The 22,964-nt window shown below is 30.9% G+C and overlaps 1 protein-coding gene and 1 pseudogene across 1 annotated transcript; both read right to left on the bottom strand.

Moving 5' to 3' along the window:
• Window positions 1–809: 809 nt before the first annotated feature.
• Window positions 810–15,576, bottom strand: LOC148549994 (STS14 protein-like). Its single transcript, XM_088495894.1, has 3 exons — window positions 15,552–15,576; window positions 12,213–12,632; window positions 810–1,240 (listed from the first exon to the last, which is right to left on the bottom strand). The coding sequence occupies exons 1-3, from the start codon at window positions 15,574–15,576 to the stop codon at window positions 810–812; spliced, it is 876 nt and encodes a 291-aa protein (XP_088352020.1).
• A 5,096-nt stretch (window positions 15,577–20,672) lies between these two features.
• LOC148549993 (uncharacterized) lies at window positions 20,673–22,863 on the bottom strand (annotated as a pseudogene).
• Window positions 22,864–22,964: the final 101 nt, after the last annotated feature.

The raw sequence follows: 22,964 nt of genomic DNA, 5'->3' as shown, positions 1-22,964 counted from the left end.
TAATACTATTACGGGTAAAAATACTAGTATTAACTAAATATAAAAATATAATATTTTATTATTAATTTTATGATAATATATATACATATTAGTTATATAACATGACTTTGAATTAGGTCAGATCCACTTAAAAGTATGATTCGAATTTAATATAAAAGTTATATCAAATAAAATATATTTTTAAGTCCATAGTCCATATGAGATTTTAGGTTGAATTTATGAAGTATGGATCTTTGACAGAGTTATTATATCTGCATGTCGGACACATTTTGAATACGAATACGATATTTATTGACATTTTTCGATATGTATGTCTATTGTATTTAATTGTGTCTTAATAAAAAATAAAAAATTTTTCTTTAAACACGCTTAGACACACTTAAATACCATCCCATATCAGTGTGTCTAGTTTTATTTTTAACATATATTCTTAAAATAAATTTAAATATAGTATATATTATTACTTATTAAAATAAAAAATATTTTAAATACTTGATATAATTAAAAGAAAATATTAAAAATAATTAAAAAATAATTTATATTTTAATATCAATAAAATATCAAAATATCATTATAATTTATCTAAAAAATATTTTCTATTTTATATATATGCGTATCTCCGTGTTTTATAAAATTTTAAAATTCACATAATAATCTCATATCGTGTCGTGTTTCGTGTCTGTACATCAATCATATTGTTGAACTAAATTTTAAACATCTTTAGTAAAAAATGCAAACTCATATTAATCAATTATCTTCATAATAGAAATTATAATCCATAGCAGGAAAATAACTAATTAAGTAATTGATTAATAGGGGCGTTGACCTGGAATATTACCCGGAGGTTCATAATTACATCTAATGAGAATGCCGGAATGATTGTGGCACGTGACTCCAGCGCAGCCTAAACGAGTAGATCGCTTCCAAACAAGTTGAGTATAGGCATGGCATTCACCACCAACACATGAGTTAGTTACATGGTCGTAGTTTTCGTGCTGATGGGCCCATTTCACCACAGCATGTGCTCCTACAAAGGTGTCATTGCCCCAGTTACGTGCAATGTTCCAACCTATACCGCTGCTAATTGAAGGTTTTCTTGCTAAGCAGTCCACACTGTTTGCGTTCACGAAACTGCGAGCATGTTTTTCTAGTTGTCGGTCCCACTTCAGCACTGAAGACCCAAAATGTTGACGGATAACGTTGTGATATTCAAGATAGTGCTTTGGAGAGCTTAGTCTTTCTAATGAACAACACAATGGAGTTATACTCACAAAACTTACGAACAACGCTAAACTATTTAGTAACCATTTCATTTTTTTTTTCTTTATTTTGTTCTAGGATGATTTCGAAAATAAAGGTGAGTTTCTTTTGTGTTGGATTATTGTTTTAATGAAGATTAATTGGGATATATATGACAATTGGCAATTTAAATGCCAGTTGTCATTTGATGGACTTCAAAGTACATATTTATTTGTTTGTTAGAGGATCTAGAAGGGAAAAAGTGTGTTAAAATTGTTGAAGCAGCTCAATATGCCTTGGCCGTTTAGAGCTTGAGGGGTCAAAAAAGCTTGTGAATGGTTACATAATTTTATATATATGTATATACCAAAAATATTATGTATATACTACTAAAATTACTCATTGTGTATTTATATATATATATATATATATATATATATATATATATTATTTAACTCATTTTTAATTTATATTTTATATATATTTTAATATATATTTTATATTAATAACTGATTTTGATATACATCTCGCATGAGAGAGAGATGGTGTAGAATTTTATTTACTATTTGATTTTAATTGACTCAACATTTTAGTACCTAAGATCAATTATGTTTTTCTTTTTTGAAATTTCATTTTTTTTTCCTGCCAACTCCACAATATCACTACTCGCCGGCATTAACTTGCGAAAAATTTAAAAATTAGTTAAACATTCAAAGTTAAAGAATATAATGTTTCCTTTAGCCTTCAATACTATAAGATAGATCTAAATTAAAGGAAAAAAAAAAAAAAAACTTTACAAACACAATGAAAGAAAGGTCTATGACTTTGAGCAGGTCTTGAAGGAAGAGATGATAATTCACATATTGCTTATTCCTTTTGGTGCGTTACCATTCATTCATTAAAAACAAAAATAATGGTTCTTGAATTCAGGAACGGTTACTTGCTATCACATAAAAAGATACAGAGAATAAATAATAGAAAAAAATTTGAGAATAATCCGACCATCTAAACCAAAAGTTGTCGAGAGGATACATGGTTTCTATTTATATAAATTATAAATAGAAAATTAAAAAAAAATCACATAAGAGAGATCAAGTGATAATATTTTGATAATACTAAAAAAATAATAATTTAAAATGGTAATATTAGAGAGATAAAAAAAATTAAAATTTATTTTATTTAGTATTTACTAATTATTATTAATGAATACTATATAAGATAAATTTTAGTTGTTTTTAACTAATTTTTTTTAATTATCAAATATTTTTAAATTTAAAATGATATTATTTAACTTAATATCTATAATTTTATGTGTGTAATATTTATAATTACATATTTATTATATTTAATATGTACATTTATTTTAGCATACTATTTATATTGTTCTCGAACTATGACTCCAAAATATGTTTATAATATACATTATTATTCTAATAATAAAGTGAATAAACAGGATAAACAAAAAAAAAATAAGAATCTAAAAATAATGTTCTGCATGTTATTTATATATACGTACATATGTTTTTTTTGGCGTTTCTTCTTTTTTTTTTTTTGTACATTGCTGTTGTTATTGTCTTTTTTATTTTTAATCTTGTTTTCATTCTTTTTTTTTATTATTATTGTTACCATCATCAGCATCTCTTCCTTTTTCTCCTCAGCTCCTTCATTTTTCATTTGAATTTATTCTCCTCTTTTTTTCTCCGCGATCCTCCTCCTATATCATCATCATCGTTATCGTTATCGTTATTGTTATCTTTGTCATTGTCGTTTTCTTATTATACATAAATTATAGTGTTTTTTTTTCTCCTTTATTTTCTTTTAAATTTTTAAACATGTAAGATTTCAATTCAATAAGTGTGCATTCAAGTCTAGTTGAGAAGCAATGCTGGTAAAAGAAGTAAGAGCAACAGAAAAAAAAAAGAATAAGAAGAAAAAAATTACAGCATTAAAAAAGAGATTTTTGTATTTTGTAGCAATATTATTTTGATATCAAAATTAAAAAATTTCGTTGTCAAAATTAAGAAATTTTGGTGTTTTTTGTTTCTGATGAGAATTCAATCCAATAAGTGTGAACTTAAATAAGATTCTAATATAGTATAAACATGTTCATTCAAGTAATTTTGGTGTTATCTTGTGATTTTTTAGTATATAATTTATTTTTTACATTCATTCAATTAAATAAGATTGTAATACATGTTCATTCAAGTCTAACATGAGAAGTAATACGCCTAAAAAAAATAAGAATAACAATTCAAAATTACTCTCCTCTTCCTTTTCCTTTTATTCTTCGTTATCTTGATCATCATGATTATTTAGCAAGATTAGAACACCAAATTAAAAAATATTCCTTCTCATTATCTCTAGTTAGTAAGTAAAAGAAAAAAAGAAACTCTCATTGAAGCATAAGAAGTATAAGAAGACATTAAGATAATATTTCTGTGTCTGCAGTACAATTTTTGTGTCAAAATTAAAAATTTTTTGTGTTTTTATAGCAACAATTTGGTGTCAAATTAAAAAATTTAGGTATTAAAATTAAAAAATTTCGGTATAATTTTTTTTTTACAAGAATTTAATCTAATAAAAGTGAACCTACATCCATTCAATTAAATGAGAGTGCAATATAATACAAACATATTCATTCATATAATTTCGGTGCTTCCTGGGTGGATAGAGAATCCGTTCCTATGCGCCTCCTTCAAGATATCTTGCCGCAAATTTCCAATATTTGGCACGCAAATCTTGCTCTTATACCTCCATATTCCATCTCCGTCCCACAAAACTCCCCATCGCTTTTCCTTCTCGATTGCCAGCAACACCTTCTATAACTCCTGATCATCTTGTTGAGCTTTTGAAATTTTGGCCTTGAAGTCACTAGAGATCTGTAGTTGGTTTAGGCATACACTCCCACTAGATCCTCGACAACCAATCTTAAATAATTCCCAAAATTGCTCATCAACTCCTCTTCCTTAATCATCATCCAAGAGACCGTCAATGACTTCCGACTCAAGGTATCCGCTACAACGTTCGCCTTCTCTGGGTGGTAATTTAACTCAAAGTCGTAATCCTCCAGCAACTCCATCCACCTTCTTTGTCACTTGTTGAGCTCCTTCTGATCAAAGAGATACTTGAAACTCTTGTGATCAGAGAAGACTCGAAACTTCACTCCATACAAGTAATGCCTCCAAATCTTCAATGCAAATACAATCGCCATCAATTCCAAATCATGAGTTGAATAATTCATCTCATGAAGTCTCAGCTAACGCGATATGTAAGCTACCACGTCCTGGTGTTGTATCAACACACACCCCATACCTTTCAACGAAGCATCGCAATACACTTCAAAAGGCTCATTAGGTTTAAGTAAACGGCGCATCCTTTCGAGTTAACTTTGTCAAAGACAATTCAATATGTTAAATTTTAAATATCTTTAGTAGTCGAAAATGCAAACTCATATTAATCGATAATTTTACCTTTTTATTTTATGCTATTTAATTATCTTCGTAATAGAAATTATGATCCATAACTAGAAAATAACTAATTAAATAACCCTAGTATTCTTCAATTAAAAAAAATCTAAGAAACTAGTATTTTTATTAAAATTTGACTAATATTTAATTAATAAAAAGAGTGAATAATCTTACATTATTAGATATAATCTCATACTGTTAAAAATATTATTAATAACTAAGTGATAACTATAAATCACAAAATCTACTGATTCACTAACATTACTCAATCACAAAACCTGTTGTCCTAACACTCTTCAATTGATTAATAGGGGCGTTCACCTGGAATATTACCCGGAGGTTCATAATTACATCTAATGAGAATGCCTGAAAAATTGTGGCACGTGACTCCAGCGCAGCCTAAACGAGTAGATCGCTTCCAAACAAGTTGAGTATAGGCATGACATTCACCACCAACACACGAGTTAGTTACATAGTCGTAGTTTTCTTGCTGAAGGGCCCATTTCACCACAGCATGTGCTCCTACAAAGGTGTCATTGCCCCAATTACGTGCAATGTTCCAACCTATGCCGCTGCTAATTGAAGGTTTTTTTACTAAGCAGTCCACACTGTATGCGTTTACAAAATTGCGAGCATGTTTTTCTAGTTGTCGGTCCCACTTCAGCGCTGGAGTCCCAACATGTTGACGTACAATGTTGTGATTTTTAAGATAGTGCTTTGGAAAGTTTAGTCTTTCTAATGAACAACACAATGGAACTATACTCACAAAACTTACAAACAACGCATTTAGTAACCTTTTCATTTCTTTTTTCTTTATTTTGTTTTAGGATGATTTCGAAAATAAAGGTGGTCTTTTGTGTTGGATATTATTTTAATGAGGATTAATTGGGATATATATGACAATTGGCAATTTAAAATACCAGTTGTTATGGACTTCAATATGTACATATTCATTAGTTTGTTAGAGGATTTAAAAGGTCATAAAAAGTGTGTTAATTGTTGAAGCAGCTCAATGTACCTTGGCTCGTTTAGAACTTGAGGGGTCAAAAAGACTTGTGAACGGTTACATAATTTTATATATGTATATACCGAAAATATTATGTATATATATACTACTAAAATTAGCCATTGTGCATATATATATATATATATATATATATAATTTATTTTTAATTTATATTTTATATATATTTTAACATATATTTTATATTAATAAATGAGTTTGTTATACATCTGGCATATATAAAGAGAGAAAGAAAGAGAGAGAGAACTAGTATAAAATTTTATTGAGTAAAGTATGGTTTTTGTCCCTAACGTTTGGGGTAAGTTTCAAAGTTGTCCCTAACGTTTCAATCGTCCTATTTAAGTCCTTAACGTTTCAAAATTGACTCAATGTTGTCCTGCTGTTAGGGATTCGTTAACAGAATTGACGGCGAGACAAAATTGAGACGATTTTGAAACGTTAGGCACTTAAATAGGACAAAAATGTTAGGGACAAAAACAATGCATAAAAATAAATTTTAATTTAATTTTATCTTTCAATAATATTAATTTTTTACTGTACATAGTATTCAATTATTTTTTAATTATATCTAAATAAATTACATTTAACCACATTACTTTCATTTTAAATAAATTTATTTTTTTATAATTTTAAAGAATTTTGATATATTAGAGACAAAAAGTATAATTTATATTTTATTGTATATATATTATTTTTTTCTTTTCTACAAGTTTATATACTAGTCATTTTACAAACATTTCATTGATAACTAATAATCTTTAAGAGTAAAATTATAAAAAAATAATTTATTTAAAATAAAAATAATATAATTAAGTGTAATTTACTTAGATGTGATTAAAAAATAATTGAATACTATGTATAGTAAAAAATTGATATTATTGAAAGATAAAATTAAAATTTATTGCTTTGTATCATTTTTGTCCCTAATGTTTTCGTCTTATTTAAGTCCCTAACGTTTTAAAATCGTCTCAATTTTGTCCCGCCGTCAATTTTGTTAACGGATTTCTAGCGGCAGGACAACATTAGGTCAGTTTTGAAACGTTAGAGACAACTTTGAGACTTACCCCAAACGTTGGGAACAAAAATGATACTTTACTCAATTTTATTTATTATTTGATTTTAATTAAGAACTCAACATTGTAGTACCTAAGATCAATTATTTTTTTCTTTTTGAAATTTTATTTTTTTTCCTTCCAACTCCACAATATCACTACTCGCCGGCATTAACTTGCGAAAAATTTAAAAATTGGTTAAACATTCAAAGTAAAAGAATGTTTGCTTTAGCCTTCAATACTATAAGATAGATCTAAATTAAAGGGAAAAAAAAAAAAAAAACTTTACAAACACCGAAAGAAAGGCCTATGACTTTGAGTCTTTGAGCAGGTCTTGAAGGAAGAGATGATAATTCACATACTGCTTATTCCTTTTGGTGCGTTATCATTCATTCATTAAAAACAAAAATAATGGTTCTTGAATTGAGGATAATTCTACCATCTAAACCAAAAGTTATCGAGAGGATACATGGTTTCTATTTCTATAAATTATAAATAGAAAATTAAAAAATCACATAAGACAAATGAAGTGATAATATTCGGATAATATTAGAGAGATAATAATCTAAAATGGTAATACTAAAGAAACAAAAAAAATAAAAAATAAAATTTGTTTTATTTAATTTAGTATTTATTAATTATTATTAATAAATAATTAATAAAGTAAATTTTGACTGTTTTCAACTAATTTCCTTTAATTATCAAGCATTTTTAAATTTAAAATTATCTTATTTAATTTAATATCTATAATTTTATATGTATAATATTTATAACTATATACTTATTACATTTAATATATATATTTATTTTAGCATACTATTTATATAGCTCTCGAACTATGATCCCAAAATATGTTTATAATATCATTATTCTAATAATAAAGTGAATAAAGAGGATAAAAAAAAAATCTAAACCGAATAAAAAAATAATATTTCGCATTTAAGTTATATTAGTAACTAAATCCAACTAAATCATTTACATACACGCTTATACGTTTTTTTTTACGCTCTTTTTTCTTTCCTTTGTACATCATCACTACTGTTATTGTTTTTTTTTATTCTCAATTTTTTTCTTCATCTTTCCTTTTCATTATCATTATTACCACTACCACCACCACCATCTCCTCCTCTTCTTTCTCCTCCCTTTCTCATTTGCATTTATTCTTCTCTTTTCTTTTCCTCCTCTTACATTATCATCATCGTTATCATTGTCTTTATCGTTTTATTCTTATACATAAATTATAGAGTTTTTTTTCTTCCTTTATTCTCTTTCAAATTTTTTAATATATAAGATTTCAAGCTAATAAGTGTGCATTTAAGTCTAATTGAAAAACAATGCTCATAAAAGAAGTAAAAGTAACAGAAAAAAAAAAGTAAAAAATATAGCATTAAAGAAAAGATTTCTATATTTTTGTAGCAATATTTTAGTGTCAAAATTAAGAAATTTCGGTGTAAACCTAAATAATATTCTAATAGATAGTACAAACATGTTCATTCAAGTAATTTTAGTGTTATCCTGTGATCTTTTAGTACACAATTTATTTTTTACATTCATTCAGTTAAATAAGATTATTATAATACATGTTCATTCAAGTCTAATATGAGAAGCAATACTAAAAAAAAAAGTAAGAATATACAATTCAAAACACCTCTCCTCCTCTTTCTTTTATTCTTCATTATCTTGATCATCATGATTATTTAGCAAGATTAGAACACCAATTAATATATTCCTTCTCATTATCTTTAGTTAGTAAGTATGAAGAAAAAAAAGAAGTTCTCATTGAAGCATAAGAAGTATAAAAAGACATTAAGATAACATTTTTGTGTTTGCAGTAAAATTTTGGTGTCAAAATTAAGAAATTTTTGTGTTTTTTAAAAATATTTTGGTGTCAAAATTAAGAAATTTTAGTATATTTTGTTTCGGACAAGAATTCAATTCAATAAATGTGAACCTACATCTATTTAACTAAATAAGAGTGCAATAGAGTACAAACATATTCATTCATGTAATTTGGGTGCTATTTTGTGATATTTTAGTATGTAATATACTTTTTAGATTTATTCAATTAAATAAGACTATAATGCATGTTTATTCAAGTATAATATGAGAAGCAATACTCCTAAAAAAGTAAGAATAACAATTCAAAACTCCTCTGATCATCATTATCATCATCATAAGAAGGAAAAAAAAATAATGCATTAAAAAAGATGTGTTTTGTAGTTAAATTTCAGTATCAAAATTAAGAAGTTTTGGTATTATTGTTAAAAAAATTTGGGTTATTTTTTAATAAATTTTGTATAATTCAAAACTCATCATCCTCTTTTTCATTATCATCATCTTCTTCTTTTGTTGTCTCACATTCTCATAATTCTTCTTATTTTATCCTGTTAATAAGAATAAAAACAAGAAAAAGAGACGAAAAAATCAAACAAAGAAAAAGAAGACATACATAATACGACAAAAAATTACCAGAAAGATGAAGAGGAAAAGAAAAGAAAAACGCAGCAACTGCATGCAGAGAAGAAAAAGGAACGCGAAGCAGAAGAAGGAGCGCGAAAAAGAAGAAAGAATGCGAAGAAGAAGAGGCATGCGATGTCGCTGGGAGTTGGAGCATGTCTACATGCTGTCACTAATAAAATTGGTTTTTGTTAGATTTAAACCTACTTGGTTGGACTTGTTTGTCAAAAAGACTTAGATGTGTAGAGGTATTGTATACATTGAAATGAAAGGGATAAATTGAAATTAAATATAAGAGAATCACTCAATTTTTTATTCGATTTCTTGATGAAAAAAAAGGGATTCTTCAACCTAACTTGTCCACACCATAGTTCAAAAATTAGATTGAAGTGACTCACTCAATTTTCTACCCAATTTTCTAATGGGAAAAGCTCTACATCCATGTAAAAATTAAATGGATGGTATCCATGTAACTTTCACTCCACGCCCCACACCCCGCTTGTTTTACACGCGCCTCTTATAACCTAGATAACGAATCCTTATTTTGCATTATCAACGTTTCTCAACGTAAACTTTTTCATACAACATAAACCTCTTTCTTCTTTTTCTTCTTCTTTTTCTTCTTCTTTGACCTAATTAAATTCGTTGTTCTCCTCTTTCGCGTTTTTCTTCTCTGCATTATGGATTTGGATTGATTCAACGCAATTATATTCGTCGTTCATCTTCTTCTTCGTTTTCTTCTTCGATCTGCACTTTTGAATTGAAACAATGAATGAATCAACTTCAAATCAGTTGAATGAGTGCAATTTTGATGATTCTTCTCAAACGAATCAATTTGATGAGGTTTGGATTATTGAATTCTGAATCGAATTTAATGGAATGAAATTTCTAATTTTATTTGAAGTGAATTGAATGGACTGAGGTGATCTACATCTGAATTGAATTCAATTGAATTGATAATATGTAACTGTGAGTAATTGTGAGTGTCAGTAATTGTGAGTAACTCTGAGTAAATGTGAGTAACTTTTCGGTTCGATAAGTACTAAAGAGGTAGTTCATCACTTTCATGTTTTCAGTTCAGTCCGCAGAAAGAAGTCTAACAAAAATTAGACCAATATGTTCTATTTTCTTCCCTAAGCACTATATAATTGTTTCACCATAATTAAGATTTCGGTTCACCATAGCTAAGATTCGGTTCACCATGAGTATTGTGTTTGATTCATTCTGCACTATTCAAAACTCTTCTTCCTCACCGTTTACTGCGTCTTCACCAGAGAGAGAAGAAGAAAAAGACAAAAAAATACAGCAACAACAACAACAAAAGAATGACGATAGAGTTTCAGGGTTTAGGGTTTTAGGGTTTAGGTTTATGGGTTCAGGGTTCAGTGTGTTTCAAACTTTCGGTTTGTCCCGTGTATTAATTTCGGTTCACCGTGTTCATGGTTGAGGTTTTAGGGTTTAGAGGTTTAGGGTTTAGGGTTTAGAGTTTAGGATTTTAGGGGTTTAGGGTTTACGGTAGGGTTCAGAGTTTAGGGTTTAGCATTTAGGGTTCAGAGTTCAGTGTTCAGGGTTTGGGTTCAAGGTTTAGGGTTTAGCGTTCAGGGTTCAGAGTTCAAATTTCAAGTTTCGAGTTCAGGGTTTAGGATTTAGGGTTTAGGTTTTAGTGTGTAGGATTTAGGTTTTAGGGTTTTAGGGATTTAGGGTTTATGGGTTCAGGGGTTCAGGGTTTTGGTTTTAGTGTTTAGAGTTCAGTGTTTAGGGGTTCATAATTTCTTGGTAAACAGGAGAGCGATTTGGATTACTCTTCTGAAACGAATCAAACTGACAAAGTTTAGATTATTCAATTTTGAATCGAATTGAATGGAATGCAATTGCTAATTTGAATTGAATTAAATGGACGGAGGTGTACTGAATTGAATTGAATTGAATTGATAATACGTAAATTGTAGGCAGAGTTATTTGAATTTGATTTTATATAATGGATTATGTTTCGTTCACTCAGTACTATACAATTGTATTGTTTTCGATTCACCATGAGTACTATGTTCGGTTCACCATGAGTACTGTGTTCGGTTCACCATGAATACTGTGTTCGGTTCATTCTGCAGAAAGCTGTTTGAATTTGATTTTATATAATGGATTATGTTTCGTTCACTCAGTACTATATAATTGTATTGTTTTTGGTTCACCATGAGTACTGTGTTCGGTTCATTCTGCACTATTCAAAACTCTTCTTCCTCACCTTCTATTGCTTTTTCACTAGAGAGAAGGAGGAAAAGACAAAAAAATACAGCAGCAACAACAACAACAACAAAAGAATGACGATAAGGAGAAAACATATGAAGAAGAAGAAACGCGAAAAAGGAGGAGAAGGAGGAGAAGGAGGAATGCGAAGAAGAAGGCGAAGAAGAAGAAGACGCTCCGTGCGTAAACGAGCGTGAAAAGAAGAAGAAGAAGAAGAAGAAGAAGAAGAAGAAGCACGGGAGAAGAAGAAGAAGCGTGGGGGAGAAGAAGCGTTGGGCGATTTCGTGTGTATTGGGCGCGTGTATTTCACGTTTCATTTAATGGTATTGAATTTTTTTAGTGTTGGACCAACTTGGTTACATGATTACATGGATGTGTAGCATCCCCGTTTTCTAATATAACAAGAGAATAACTCACTCAACTTTATTTATCTATACCATGATTTCATCACAAAACTAAAAAGTATTTAGGCACTCCTTTAATCTCTCTATATTACAACTACTATATAATAATTAATGAAATATTTATAACCTCTTATTAAATTAAAATAAAAAATTCTAAACTTATAAACATAAAATTCAATTTAATAATTAAATAAATAAAATTAAAATATATCAAATTAAATTAAATATTTTAAAAATATAAAATAATAATTTTTAATTAATAATTAAATTTTTTTTAATCACGAACATATATAAAGTACGTATTAAGTTCAAACTGGGCGTTTACCCGGAATATTACCGGGAGGATCATAATTACATCTAACAAGGGTGCCTATATTATTGTGGCACTTGATTCTAGCACAACCCAAAAGCTTAGAATGCTTCCAAATAATTTGAGTATAGCTACGACAGTCACCACCAACACATTTGTTGGTTCCACGGTCGTATTTGAATTTCTGCTTGACCCACATCCCCACAGCCTGTGTTCCAAAAAAGGTTGTATTTCCCAATTTACGTGCAATGTTCCAACCAATACCGCTTGTAGTTGAAGGTTTACTTCCCAAGCAGTCCTTAATGTGAGTGTTCAAGAAATTATGTGCATGTGTTTCTAGTTGCGTGTCCCACTTCAGCGGAAGAGACCAAACTTCTTCACGTATTTCGTTGTGATATTTAAGATAGTCGCGTGGAGAGCTTAGTGGTACTTGTTCTAATGAACACAATAATGGAACTATACTCACAAAACTTATTACTAACACCGCTAAAATATTTAATAACTGTTTCATTTTTTTGTTTTTTTTTCTACAATGATTTCAAAAATAAAGGTGAGTTGGATTATTGTTTTAATGGGGCTCGGGATATATATATATATATATATATATACGACAATTGGGAGTATATTTTTTATATGCTAGTTGTTATTTGATGGACTTGAATATATATGTATATGTGTGTATTGATTTATTAGAGGAACTAAAAGGCAATAACAACTAACAAGTATGTTAACCAATTTGGGTTGGTCGAGTGGTCAGCTCACTCGTCTGTTTAAGTAAGTGTTGGGGATTCGACTCTTGTTTTGTACATGTAGCAACCCATTAGCTAACGACAAACTTTTAAATGGAGCTCAGATCCGCAACAGATTAATTTTTGACCTGTCAGATTGGGAGATACCGTGAGAAAAAAAAAAAATAATAACAAGTATTTTAATTATTGAAGCAACTGAATGATTAAATAAAGACAATGTCCCTTGACTCTTTCATAGCTAGGGGGTTAAAAAGGCTTGAATATTACCAAATCAAAATATTATGCTTTTAAGAAGGGAGAACTGGTGTAGAATTTTTCCTTTTCAAAATATTTTACTATTAGAGTCTACGTAGGAAATCAACATTTAAAATCTTACTAAAAATTATCCAAAATATCAGAACATCCAAAACTAAAAATACATCTGATTCATTTATATTGAGTTAAACATAAAAAATTCTTAAATCAACCAAATGAACGTCAACTAAATCTTTATAAAATTTTCCCAACAATTGATATTATAGCACATTCTTCGCAGTTGGATTTATAGTCGCAGTTTTGTTTTTGTGCCACCCATTTGCACACATCATCTATTTCGGTATAGTATTTAGATCTTCATATACGCACAATGTTATGATACTTGCCATGTTGATGTACTTGCATTGTATAACACATATATTATACATATATTGATTTACCGGAGGATATCAAGAAAGCATTAATAAAGAATGTTAATTATAAATACCATTTTTGTCCAAAATATTTGAAAATAAACAATAGTTTCACATCAATTAGAAATAAGATTAGATTTCATTAAAACCAGAAAAAAGGCCTAATAAGTGACATTAACCATTCATGTGTTACACACTTACACTGTTCTTGAATGATCATGAACATGATACAATAGTCTTACACTAGGAGACAACACCGAAAGAAAAACGTTAAATACTATTGAATTTATTGTCGGATGCAGTGTCGGACATTAACGGTAGATTTACTGCCGGTAGATTCGACAATATATTCGTTGGGTAAAATTGTAAAAACGTTATCGTTGGATTGTAAGTTTTCCAACGATACACTACAAAAAATACGTTGAGTACCGTTGGATTTACTATAGCACATTAGCATCAGATTTTCCTATGGATTTAGCGACGATTTTAGTGTGGGATTCATCATGCCAAATAATTACCTGCGGATTATCTCTTCCGACAGTAAAGTCACCGGTAATATTTGATAGGAAAACAAGGCAAATAGCGCGTCAAATTTAGCGTCGGATTTACCAGCGAAAAAATATGACGGTAGACACGTTTATTGAAACGCCGAGTTTTGGTGATCCGCACCGCGTTACCATTGGAGTTATCCGACGGTAATCGCGTCCTAAAACTGAACTACAAACCCTCTCCCCTTCATTTCGAAATCTCTTCTCTCTCTACCCTATTTTCTCTGTCTCTCTCTGCCCCTTTTCTCCCGTCGCCGCTGCGTCAGCACCGCCGCCGATGCCTCCTGTCCCGCCTCCCTCCTCTCCTTGCACTAACCCATCTCCGTGACGAGAGAGTTGCTGAAGCCGCGGTGGGTGATTCGTTTATTGCGTCCCAGCAGGATGCTCCTCCACCACTACCCGTCATACGACTGAAGGATATGGCCTGATGGCATGTAGGCGTGAGTACATGCTATTTCAATGTCTTTTATCCACAATCTATTTTGAATTTGTTAACGTTTATGTGTTTTTATGTGTTTGTTAATATTAATTTTTTTCATTGATAGGTTTGCATCAAACAACAATCCATGCACACAGGAGATCTCCGAGGTCATTAAGTCAATATACGACACCGCATGGTCGAGCTACACGAAGACCCCTGCTGAGATTAAAGAGTGATGGTTTCAAAAGTGGGTGGTAAGAACCCAATATTGTTAAATTAACTATGTTTGAACTGTATTTTATTCGACAAACTAATGTTGTTGAATCACTTTGTGCAATTGAAATTTATATGGGATAAAGAACATGATCTGATAATCAAGAAGATCTACGACCATCGAATAGTTAAACGACTTCAGGAGATGATGAGCGACTTTTGTCAGGAGTGCGACCACTTAACGATCTGTGTAAGACCTAGGATTTTCATAAAAAAATATTATTATGAGTTAATTTCAATTTATTTATTCATAAAAGATTTTATTTTTAAAAATTATTTTATTAAAATTAATTAAATTAAGTTTTGATAATTGAATTAAAAATTTTACTTAATCTCATAATTATTGAATAATTTTCTATATTTAAATTATACAATTTAACAGTTGTAAAAGAATAAGAATTTTATATGATTTAATTTAAATAATTAAGATTTTAGAATTTAATACTTTAATTTTTATAAACAGAAAATAAATTATATTATCTCTAATTTTAAATTAGAATACTTGATAGCAATTGATAATTAAATAATATTTTTCTAATATAATTTTAAAAAATTAAATAAGATTTCAAATTAATACTCTATGCTCCAATTTATTAAAATTATCAAACCCTAATTAGTCCAAATATATCCCCAAATTTAACTCTAATCCTAATTTTACCCTAACCCCTACCCACACTCACATCACTGCCACTCACCTTTTTCCCCTAACCCTACTGCCATTCCCCCTTCGCCTCTTCCTCTGTACACACACAAATCCAACATTCAGCATAATTTAGAAAAGAAAAAACCAAACAAAGAAAGGTAACCAACAGAGGAGAAGAGAGAAAGAGAAGCGGAGAGGGAGAAGAGGGAGAAGGGAGCACCGATGGAAGAAGAAGACGCGCCAAAGCTAGTGGACCGCGACGCCACTGTTGCCGCGCCCTGCCCGGCCGTCGTTGCCATTCTGTTAAGCCGCTGCCATCCTCGAGCTTGCCACCGTTGCCTTTGTTGCCGAGCAAGAGCGGAGAAGTCACGCAGCAGAGAAGAGGAGGGAAGCTCACTGCGTCGCAGTCGTCACTCCCACCGCATCGCACCGCCGCTGGTCCACCTTGGAGCCGCCGTCGAAGCAGAGCCGCGGAAAGAGATGAGTTCGCGTAGGGAAGAGAGAAATGAAACTGGGAGAGAAAACGAGCACGAGAGGAAGGAGACGGCCGTTCTCATCGCTGCTAGAGGTTCCACCGCCATCGTTGGTGCCAACCGAAGTCACCGCCGCCTTTGCAAGCTTTTTCCGAGCTGTTTTAGTTCTGGTCCTGCTACAACTCGCCAATGTCCCTACTCATTTCTAACATTTGTTCAGCCTTCGCCATAGCTTGCCGTCGCTGGAGAAACACTTCCGGAACTGCTCAAATTCGCTGGTAACATTACCTTGGTACCAATCTGGTTTTTGGCTTTTACTTTCTTGAATTTGTCTTGCTTCTATTTTGTTCTGTTGTTTTGATTATGAGCTTTTGCTTTAACTTGTAATTTCCAGTACCATTCTTGTTGCGCTCCGATCGATTTGAATCTACCGCTTTTCTTGGTGTTATGGTCATTGTCGTTATAACGGGGAGTTAATGTTGTTGCTACTATTGCAGTTCTGGTTGCTGCAGTTTTGATTTCTATGAGTTTCAATACTAAGGTTGGGGTTTTCTTAAAATTTATTTTATCTTATAGAGTTGTTATAAATAGATATTAATGTGAGAAACATGTGTCTGTGATTATAATTGTCTTATAAATGTGGTTGTTTGCTATACTTAATGACTGATTGCTTGATTGCTTGAGTGGTATGATTGTTGAAAAGAAATTATTTTAAAAAGTTATTTAGTTGATTATTATGAAAAGTGATTTTTCTTAGTTTTGAAGTTATTTTGATAATGTAAATGAATCGGTTTTGAAAATTATTTGAGATATGAAAATGAATTAATTTTAGAAGTGGTTTAATTTTGAATTAGTTTGATTTTATAAATAATTTAATATTTGAACTGGTTTAATTTCAAAAAAAAAATTATTATTGGAAATGGTTAGATTTGGAAATAATTTGATATTAGAACTGGTTGAATTTTTGAAAATGATTGAGATTTGGAAATGGTTGAGAAAGGGTTTGAGGAATGTTTGGATGGAACCCGAAAAGGGTGGCAGAGTTCGAGTTTTAGAGGAGATGCTGCCAAAATTTTATAAAATTGGAAGTTTCGTTTGAAGTAATTATTTAAAAAGATTTAGTTTTAAACATGATATGTTTTAAGATTGATTTATTTAGGAAAGAAAGAATTATGTTTTGATTTGGGATTGTTGATGAACGGAATGGAAAGAAAGATGATGAGAATTGACATTGAAATATGATTTTTGAATGAATTTGGAAATGAGATATTGATTGACGAATGATGATGATATTGAGAATGACTTAGATATTGATGAATGTTAAATGAATTATTCATATGGCTTATGAATTTGAATTATCTGAGACACGAGTTTCCCTTGGTAGATGCAGTGGCTTGCCACCACTTGCTCCAGGTTGAGACTCGATACTCTGTTGACCCTACGACGTAAGGGTGACTGGGCACTTATAAATTCCCGGGAATGGTACACGCATTGAGCGATTTGATATATATATGAGAAAAAGCTATGCATAGACTCATGGGGATGCGCGTCGGGGGACAGTCCAAGGGTGCAAATTGGACTTGTCGGGTTGTCTGTATAACCAACAGATGAGCTCATTAGCCATACGACAGACATGCATCATATGCATTTGTATGCTTTGCTTGGGTTTGAATTTGTTTTGGTTAGCCTAATTGTTAAACTGTTATTAACTGCTACCTGAACTATTTGCTATAACTGCTACCTAAACCTGTGCTTTTCTTGTCTATTTTGCCTGTATTTGTCCTGGTGTGCTACTTTTGAGAATGAGCTTTGGTGCTGAATTGATGATTGTATTGATTGATTGCGTGGTTGGTTTCTGATTAAGATTTTCTTATAAGAAAAGAAAGGTTTTGGATTTATGGATATTTAAATATTGATTTTCGAAAAGGGTTTTTGGATGACTTGTTGTTGGTTTTTTAAAAGATTCAAAGGACGAACAATAATCACTGAGCTTAAAAATGGATTTCTCTTTAAATATCTTATTATGACAATTCTGAAACTCTGTGGTGAGATCGTATGGTTAGGTTCTCATCCCCTACAACTTTATCTTTCTAGGAGACAGATGAAAAAGCTCACGAAGGGTTGTATTGCGTTTCACTTAGTCGATAATGCTTTATTTACTTATCCCTCGCCATCAATATTATATTATGTAAGAGGGATAGAAGTTGTATGATTTGTATGTATATAATATGTATAGGATACTTGAGTAAGAAGTTTTGTACATGTATATGCTTGTCTTGTTTTATTTAAAAAGTAGTCTTTTTCCGGTTTTCAAAAAGAACAATGATACGATTTCGAGTAAAAGGCTCCTATTTTATTATTAAGTATATGAAGTCGTCATAATACTTCTTGCTATCAGAGTAGCATCGCCGGAAGCGTGATATTCTGATAGTGAGGGTGTTACATTATGGTATCAAAGCAGTTCATCCTGATTAGAGCCTTGGAAATGGATTGACTATGCTTCATTGCATACTTTGAGTGTTTGTCAATGTAGTAGGTGTTGTTCGGATAATAAGAATTAGAGCTTTATGTATATGACTGTCTATTGATTAACGCTGTTAGCTTACTGTTGCATATCTGTTGATATTAAGTCTGGGCAACTTAATGTTGATGGTTTATGTGACGGGAAAGTTAATAGGTTATTATAGACAAATTGGAATTGATAAGTAATGGGTAATGTGAGTCATATGGTTAAGGAATGCTAGAGTTCACTTTTCGTGTTTGGTTTCAACTTGTGATTCTTATCTGCGTTGCTTAAGTTGGCATATCGTTCCTTCTTTACTATCCTCATTGAAGTTCCTTGACTCGGATTCCTTCCTTGAACTATAATTTAACCATTTTTCGACCATATTTTATTATTCATCCATAACCTTGCTTGATTGTATTCTTGAGAGTATGCTTGCGTTTTTTTTTAATATATATTCGTCTTTATTATTAATTATACTCTTCTTCATGAATCTTGAGCTCATTGATATGATCTTGAACCTGTTTTGGTGTGATGCATCATTCCTTACCGTCTATTTTTAAAATTCTTGTTTTGGGATTGAAAAAGTTTAGAATTGACTATTTTTCCTGTCTTATTCTGTTCCACAATCATCCTTTGAACTTTTGATGAGACCCCTTTTAATTTAGCATATACTTCCCTACATGAATTCAAAAAAAATTTCTTATATGTTTAGATCTGTTTATCTGTAATGTTTCACCTATTCTTTTATAGATATGTGAAAACAATTTCTACCTTAGATTTCCTTCTTTGACTACAACTCGATTTACTTTTAACTTTATCACAATTTTTATACGTATTCTTATGTGATTTCGCACCTGAGTATGTTTCAAGACTCTCGAGGAAATATTTTTGCTCATAGCTTAATTAAGTTCTATTTTATAAACCTTGCATATCTTATTTTAATTTGAGATGTTTTGATGCAATACCTTTAGTATTTCTTTCGAAAAGTGAATTCATTCCTTTTTGAGTTTATCCATTCCTTGTGAACGCTAGCATTGACTTTTAGTATTCTTTTTGACCCAGCTTAGATTCGGTTCAAAAGAGTGTACTGTTCTTCTTCTTGATTGTTCCTACCGAAGTTCTTAGATTCAAATTCCTTCTTAAGATTATAGCTTGATTCTCTAACGACTTTATTGCAGTTCTTACGAATATCCTTATTTGATTATGTATTTAGATATTCTTTAGAGAAAGGTTTTTATCTCTTTCCAGTTAGTTTTTGTTTGGTAAACTTCACCTAATTTATTTTTAATTTGAATTTGGTTTAGCATACTACATTGTTTATCTATTGTTGTTCTTTTAAAAAAATGTCGGGCTCATGTCTTTCTTCTTATGAATAGACCGATTCCTTTTTTAAGCTTTTCATTTATGTGGATGTCATATTTGATTCTGTTTTTAATTACTCTCTTATTTTTTTTGAACGTCGCCATTAGTCTTAGTTTTCCATTTCTTGTGAATCTCATACTCATCCGAGTCAACTTGAATTTGTTTCCATCTAATGTACCATTTGTCCTTTTATTCATCTTTCTTTAGTCAAAAGTTCTTTCTTGAGAATTATCTATTGATTGAGTTGTCTTCCTGGCGCGTTTTGTATTCCTTTGGACCAATTGGAAGCTCGTTTGATAATCCATGCCTAGTGAGTTCTTGTTTGAATTCCCTTGATTTAAAGATCCTTTCTTCCATGGGCTAATTTCCTTTTAAGTGCATCGTAATCTTCTTAAATGATTCTTGCGAGGTGGTTATTCCAAGTATACTTTCAGAATTTTGTTTTGAACCATTTTGAAAAGTTTTGAATTCTTTTGAAGAAATTTAAGTTTTGAATCAACTTTTTTTAAGTTGTTGAGTTCCTTCTTAACTATGAAGCACAGACACGGATACAGACACGAGACACGATACGACACGCAACACGGCGACACGCAAATTCTAAAAAGTTGTCAGACACGGGGACACGCATATATTAATAATATAATATATTTAAATAGAGATATGTCTTAATAGAGATATTTTCAAAAACAACCATATGATATGCATTTTTTCCTAAAGTGTATAGGTATTCAAAAGATAAAATTCTAAACTCTTATGTCTTAATAGAGATAGTAAGAATTTTGTACATCATATGTACACCAAAAAAAAGTTATCTAAAGTCATTATTTCTCCATCATATATGGTTGATATCTTCATCATTAGAAAAAGTCACTCTTTCCAACTCCGGTTCATCAAGAGAAAGGTGAGCAACTTCAAGAACACTATTTTCTTCATCAATTGGTGAAAAAGCATCTCCAGCAATATCCCACATCATAGTTTCTCCTTTATTGTATTATGGAGTTTTTCTTAAAAGAAGACGAAGATTAGTGTGGACAAATACTAAATTTTCTGCATGTTTAGGCTTCAACTTGTTTCTTTTTAGGGAATGGATAAAAGAATATGTGCTCCAATTCCTTTCACAACAAGAAGATGAAGATGGTTGCCCTAGTAGCCTAAGAGCAATTGGTTGAAGAAATTTTGCTTTACCACCATGAATTAGCCATCAAGACTTTGCATCAACTATGCCTTTATCATTCAAAGAGTCATAATCTTCAAAGACACCTCTACCATCAGAAAAGCTTGCAAATTCAATGTTTACCTTTCTCCTCTCTTCTTCATTAGGAAAATACCTCTTCAAGCATTTAACTCTCTCATTAGTGATCTCAATATCTTGATGAGGAGAAAATCGTGTAGGATATTCTCTCAACCATTGGTGGCTATAATACCTATATAATTAGTGTTTAAGCATAAATTAATAATGATTCAATTATCTTCACTTATAAATAAAAGTTATAAACAATAAATGTAAAAAGTTACCTTGGATTCAATGAATGTGCTAAACAATGAAGATGTGTGCTACTTTACGTCCATCTTTGAACTAATATTGAGTGCACAACATTGTAGAAGGACGATGACTCTTGTTCATCTTTTCTTTCATAGAGATATATAGCACTTTTTACTTTCTTGATCATTGAATCCCACATCTCATGGACCAAATGAAGAGTATGTGCATGTGTCTGTACTTCTTAAAACATCATAAATAGGATTTGTGAAAGCAAGAATATAATCAATTTTTTGCCACCAATTTCACTCAAAAACTTTTCTATAACAAACTCAGCTTTGCCAATATTATCTTCCTTGTATGAAGACCACTTCTCACTTATAACCATCTCTTTGAAGCCTTGCTTTAACAACCTAAATCTTTTGAGCATCACAATAGTAGAAGCAAATCGAGTAGGAGCAACATTAAGCAACTTCAATGTATTAAATTCATTGAAAATAGATAACCTCATATGATGATTAACAATAAAATTTTTTATAAAAGAAGCATCATCAGCAATTTGAGTAATCCATGAGCATTCTTGATAGAAAAAATTATTCTTCTCTGTATTCTTAGCTGCACAAATGTCCTTTAAAGCAAGGTTGATAGTATGAACAACACAAGGAGTCCAAAAAATAGATGAAAATTCAGCTTCAATCAATAAACCAGCTGCTTTACAAACCGACGCATTATCAGTCACAATCTGCACTACATTTGAGAGACCGACTTCTCTTATCACATCTCTTATTTGCTTTGCAACATAATCCTTGTCTTTGATCTCATCTGAACAATCTACAGCTTTCAAAAACATAGGCCCACTTTCAGTTACAGCCATAAAATTAAGAAGAGGCCTCCTTTGCGGATCACTCCATCCATCACTTACAATGCTCAGTCCCTTTCCACTCCATGAATTCTTAGTAGGTTCTAACATTCTCTCCACATGTTGCTTCTCTTTCTCAAGCAAAGTTGTCCTCAATTTATTATATCCAGGAGGAATATAACCATCAATATAGTTATTGGCAGCATAAGAAAAAACTTTGACAAAATACGAATTTTTTGCTAGATGAAAAGGTAATCCAGATGAAAAAAACATTCTAGCAATATGTAAATCTAGAGTCTCCCTTGCATTCACATTAAGAGCTTTCTCTAAAGGTCCAGTAGCTCTTCTTTTTCTTGAATCAAGTTCACTTGCATTAGATAAGGGTGGAAGAGGAATTGACTTAGCCTTTTTACTTTCATGCAACAATGTACTTTCAATATCAAGTTTCTTAAGTTCTTCAAGCTTTGTTGATGTAACTTTTGCACAAAATCTAATTCCTTTTCCTGAAATCTTCAATAAATGTGCTCTTACTCTAGTATAAGAACCACTGAATAAAACCTTGCAAAATTTACATTGAAATTCAAGATTTTCGTCCCCTTCAATTTTATCTTTCTTTGTTACAAATTTCCATAAAGGCTTATCAACACTTTCTTCAAAATTGTTTTGAACACTCTCTGAACTCATCTCTCACAACCCTACAATAATTTAAGAACCAAAATTACTTTTTACAATTCAATTTCTTGAGCAAAATAGAACTAAAAAAAGCATAAAGAGAAAACAAAACC

Source organism: Arachis ipaensis, chromosome B8, assembly GCF_059453495.1.
Source record: "Arachis ipaensis isolate K30076 ecotype BB chromosome B8, ASM5945349v1, whole genome shotgun sequence".
In the NCBI taxonomy this organism is placed as follows: Eukaryota; Viridiplantae; Streptophyta; class Magnoliopsida; order Fabales; family Fabaceae; genus Arachis; species Arachis ipaensis.
Note: the sequence above shows the minus strand (reverse complement) of the source record. Positions and strands in the feature narration are given on the sequence as shown.

What these genes read in the sequence shown, in the direction of transcription:
- LOC148549994 (XM_088495894.1), bottom strand. Translation starts at nt 15,576, where the DNA reads ATGGCAGTAGGGTTAGGGGAAAAAG. An exon ending in AGTAGGGTTAGGGGAAAAAG is followed by an intron (nt 12,633 to 15,551) that starts GTGAGTGGCAGT and finishes TGTGTTCATTAG; the next exon opens with AACAAGTACCACTAAGCTCT. An exon ending in TCCTCCCGGTAATATTCCGG is followed by an intron (nt 1,241 to 12,212) that starts GTAAACGCCCAG and finishes GTTGTTCATTAG; the next exon opens with AAAGACTAAGCTCTCCAAAG.